Below are 4,283 nucleotides of genomic sequence, written 5' to 3' on the forward strand. Positions count from 1 at the left end.
GGGGGGGCAGAGCGCACCCGGGCCAGGGCTCCGTGCAGGGCCTCCCTCTCGCTCTCCGCGACGTCCCGCTGGAGCTGTGCCATGCTCAGTGCCTCCCGGGCTGAAGCCAGCTCTTCCCTGAGCCTGGAGACCTTCTCTTCCAGCTGCTGCAGGCGGCCTTGACTGAGGCCCCAGACCAGAGGGTGGGGGTCTCTCAGGGTGAGCAGTGGCTGCCCCGTGAGATTTCAGGGAGAAGACTGCCTGCGACCCCCTCCAAGCCCAGGAGGAGCATGAGGTTCCCGGGAGGACCAGGGTCACAGGGAGCCCTTGGCTTCCAGCTTCGTTTCTGGGGCAGAGGAGGCACAGGTGCCTCGGTGGGGGGAATGGAGCCCCACATCTGCTGGGCCCACAGAGTGGGAGATGTGCCCCCAGGGGGCACTGGGTCACGAGAGTGGGGTCTGGGTCTGGAGGACGGTGCAGACTGGAAGGAGCCTGCAGAGCCCCCGCTCTGTCGGGCCGCCCGCACCCTGAGATGAGACTGCAGAAGCAGACCCCAGGCCCAGGGTAGCAGCGAGGGCTCTCTCTTGTGGGAGGGGCCCTGCCCGCCCAGCCGCTGCCTGCTCTCCCTCACACCTGGTCTCCAGGGCCCTGCCGCTCCGCCGCCTCCACAGAGCCAGCTCCTCCCTCTGCTCCTCCTGCGGCTCCGAGGCCTCCAGCCCCCGCTTCTCCGCATCTGCAGCGCCCACCTTCCCTCTCTCCACCATCTCCAGAGCCGCCTTCTCCCTGGGGATGGATGGAGGGGGCAGAGCTGGGGCTACCCTGGACACATTCGAGGTGCACAGCACGCCTTGGTGGGCAGTCGGAGCTGGGTGGATGCCAGCCCCGAGACCGCATGGGCAGAGGCAGCCCCCTAAACACACAGGGTCTCACTGGTGAATGCGTTCCACCCCGGCTCCTGCTCAACCAGTGCCCATGGAACTCTGCTGGAAGGAAAGGCCCCTCCCCACCGGCGTCCCCTCCCGTGACAGCAGTCCTGGGCCCTCGGGGTCCCACACGCGCTATGCAGGGCCGGGCAGCCCCTTCACTCCGTTACCTCCCCAGGAGCTTGCAGGACGCCCGGCACTGCCGCTCCTCCAGCCCCTGGGCCTCCAGCTGGCCCCGAAGGGCCTTCTGCTCCCGAGCCCGCTCCTGCTGTGCGGCCCACAGCTCCTGCCGGCACTCGGACAGCTGCTCCCGGAGCCTGGCTGCCAGGGCCTGGGAGGACTCCAGCCGCAGGCACAGCTCCTGCCCGGGTGGGTGCAGTGTGGGCCCCTCAGGCAGGCTTTGCCCACCGAGGCCCACTGGGACTTACGACTCCGCAGGAAAGACGCTGGAGCCCCTCCCTGGGGCCACCGGGCTCGGGCAGCCCCCATAAGTACCCTTCAGCCTGAGAGGCTCACGGCTCTGCCCTCAGGGAGACCGGGGTCCCACGGGCTGCGGCTGCCCACCTGCTCCCGCAGCCGCCGCCTCTCGATGGCTGCCCGCACGGCCCGCAGTGTGGGGTCCTGGGCAGCTGGGGTGTGGGTGCGTGGCAGGGATGCCCCTTGGTGGGGGGACGTGGCACGTGGGGGGCTCCTCTGCGGGCGCTGAGCCTTCTCCCCTTCAGTGCTGGGGCACCACTCATCCTCCTCCACCACCTTCAAGATGCAGAGAGGCCCAGAGCGCAGGGCGGTGATTTGGTGGCGATCGCGCAGTCCCGAGGGTCCCTGCAGGCCACCTCCCCCTTCGCTACCAGGGGTACAGGCGAGGGGCCGCCCATTCCCGATGCGCCTCAGAGTGCGCTGCAGGGACCCCACCTCACCCTGCAGGCCATCCTCTGCCATCCCCGGCTGCCCCTGCACCAGACTTCCTTCGGCGGGGGAGACCCCTGAGCGCGGCCGACAGACTCCCGCCCACAGCCACCCCTGTCCCACCCACCAACCAGGCTCTGCAGGTCGGCTCTGAGGGCAGTGATGGTCCTTGCACTCTGCTCATTCTGCTCTGTGAGCTTCTCCACCAGCAGCGTTTGCTCTGAGAGCCTGGAAGGAGTCAGGGGGTGGGAGGTGAGGGGCAGGGCCCAGAGGACGGGCACCTGAGCATGCCCTGGCTCTGCCTGGGTTCCTCCATGCCGCGGCCCCCTGCCGCTGCTGGGTGACACCTCTGAGTGATCTCCGTCCCTGGTCTGAGCACGTGCCTCTCCTGCTCCAGAGCCTTCAGTGGCTCCCACAGTCTCAGGAGCCAAGGCCTACACCCTGACCCTCTGCAGACTCATGTGCACTGACTGCCCCGGGCTCTGCCCTGTCCTGCGGCACAGCAGAGGGAGTGCCCACCACAGGCCTTTGCTCGGCCAGCCCTTCTGCTCAGAGCACCTGTCGCCATCAGTCTAGCAAGGAGTGATGTTCCTTCCTTCTTCCTAAAGACCCCGGGTTCCCCTTCCTGTGGCTCAGGCCCTGGCATGCAGCCCCTGCGGCTGTCCAGCACCCGTGGGCCCCCACACCCTGTACTGCTCCTTTGGGGCTGGGCTGTGGTGTGTTTGACTCAGCTGGACCCCCAGAGGAGAGGGAGGGCTGTCAGCCTGGCAGGGTGTTTGTGGCCAGGGGGGCCTTGGACCCCAGGTTGTGAGGCATCGGCCCCACGGCCAGCAGGTTAGGCCTCCACTGGGGAGCCGCTCCCCACTTTTTGCTGAAGCTGCCCTCGGGAGACCTCTGAGCCCCCAGTGTGGATGGTGGGTCCGAAATCTTCCACAATCACGTGGGCCTCACAGACCCCCCAGATGGGGCGTGGGTGTCCTTCACACCGGGCAGGAGGTGGACTGGTCCCTCTCCATGCCTCGGTTTTGGAACGGTTTGCCCCAGGTGAGCCCTTGTCCCTGGAGAAGTGTTTCTGCTTGAGTCCTAAACACTCCAGTTCTGGGTGCTGGCCGCGAGGACACCGTCCCAGTGAGCTTCCTGCCATGCTCCCTGAAACCCTCACTGTGGGAGACCCCAGTGCTACCTCCTGGGCATTAGGGGAGAGCCCTGCGCCTCTGGGACGGTGATCCTGAAGCGTGTGCAGCACGTGTGACATCAGGGCCCCACCTGCCCTGGACCCATTCGACCACATCCAGGAGCCACAGCTGCTTGGCCGGCTGGGTGGGCCCCGCCCCCTTGGGCCCTCCCTGTGCCAGCCTGCCGGCCCTGGGTGCCCACCTGGCCTGGAGCACTGCCTTCTCTGCGTCCCCGGGGCTCTGCAGCTGCAGCATCTCGCCAACCTTGTCCTGAAGCTGCTGCCCCAGGGTGCGGGCTGTGCTGCTGGCCGACAGCCGCAGGGTGGAGTCGAGGTTCAGGCAGGCGGTGTGCAGGCGGCGGGCGGTCCTGGCCGTGTCTGCCTGCAGGTCAGCGAGGCCCCTGGGTGACAAGGGCGGCACCTGTGGTTGACTCAGGACCCACCATCAGAGGGAGGGCCTGGTCCCATCAGCCCCGCAGAGGACCTGCTCCCTGGACATCCCAGTAGAAGCCCCCAGTGCATGGCACTGATTGGTCCCATGAGTCACCAAACAGCAGGAAGGCCGCTCGGGGGGAGTGAGCAGGGGCGGGGCCGGGCTGCACACTTCCAGCCTCAGCAGCCTTCACTGAGACACCCACCCTCAGCCCAGACTACTCCTGGGAAAGGGGCTGCCACGCACCTGAGGGCTGGCAGGGGAGGGTTGGCACCAGGACTGACTCCAGCGTGGCGCTCAGCAAGGGCTGCATGGAGCCCAGAAGCTCCACCCAGGTAGGTGTCCCCCCACAGCGTCCTCGCCACCCTCCTCTCATCTCTCTTTGGCGTCCCCCACCTGCCTCCCTGGCCCGTGTGTCCCTGTCCCCAGCCGCCCTCCTCGGCTGCCTCATAACTGTGCGAGCTGGTCGGTCCCGGGCGGCTGCGGCCAACAGGTTAGGACCCCACTGGGAGCCGACTCCCCACTTTCTGCTGAAGCTGCCCTTGAGAGACCTCTGAGCCCCCCATGTGGATTGGGGGTCTGAAACCTTCTATGATCACAGCGGGGCTCACAGACCCCCAGACGGGGCGTGGGTGTCCTTCACACCGGGCAGGAGGTCGCCTGGTCCCTCTCCCTGCCTCAATTTTCAAATGATTTGCCCCAGGTGAGGCCTAGCCAGGGCCGGGTGACGAGCCAGCCACGAGGGCTGCTGCAGCCACGGGAGGGCCCCTGGGAACCCCTTCCCTCGCCCCGAGGGGGCCCCCGGGCACCCCTTCCTCTCTCCCCGAGGCCCCCGGGCACCCCTTCCCCTCTCCCCGAGGGGGCCCCC

General features: G+C 67.8%; 1 protein-coding gene across 1 annotated transcript in view; it reads right to left on the reverse strand.

Annotated features, from left to right (window-relative positions):
* Positions 1–4,283, reverse strand: part of CROCC2 (ciliary rootlet coiled-coil, rootletin family member 2) — an 80,892-nt gene that overhangs the window by 53,760 nt on the left and 22,849 nt on the right. The window contains exons 7-12 of the mRNA XM_037732208.1: positions 3,186–3,383; positions 1,940–2,036; positions 1,467–1,655; positions 1,073–1,263; positions 613–762; positions 18–162 (exon numbers count right to left, since the gene is read on the reverse strand). Coding sequence (XP_037588136.1) covers positions 18–162; positions 613–762; positions 1,073–1,263; positions 1,467–1,655; positions 1,940–2,036; positions 3,186–3,383 — 970 coding nt within the window. The remainder of the gene's footprint in view (positions 1–17; positions 163–612; positions 763–1,072; positions 1,264–1,466; positions 1,656–1,939; positions 2,037–3,185; positions 3,384–4,283) is intronic.

This window comes from Cebus imitator, unplaced genomic scaffold (genome assembly GCF_001604975.1).
Source record: "Cebus imitator isolate Cc_AM_T3 unplaced genomic scaffold, Cebus_imitator-1.0 Scaffold443, whole genome shotgun sequence".
In the NCBI taxonomy this organism is placed as follows: Eukaryota; Metazoa; Chordata; class Mammalia; order Primates; family Cebidae; genus Cebus; species Cebus imitator.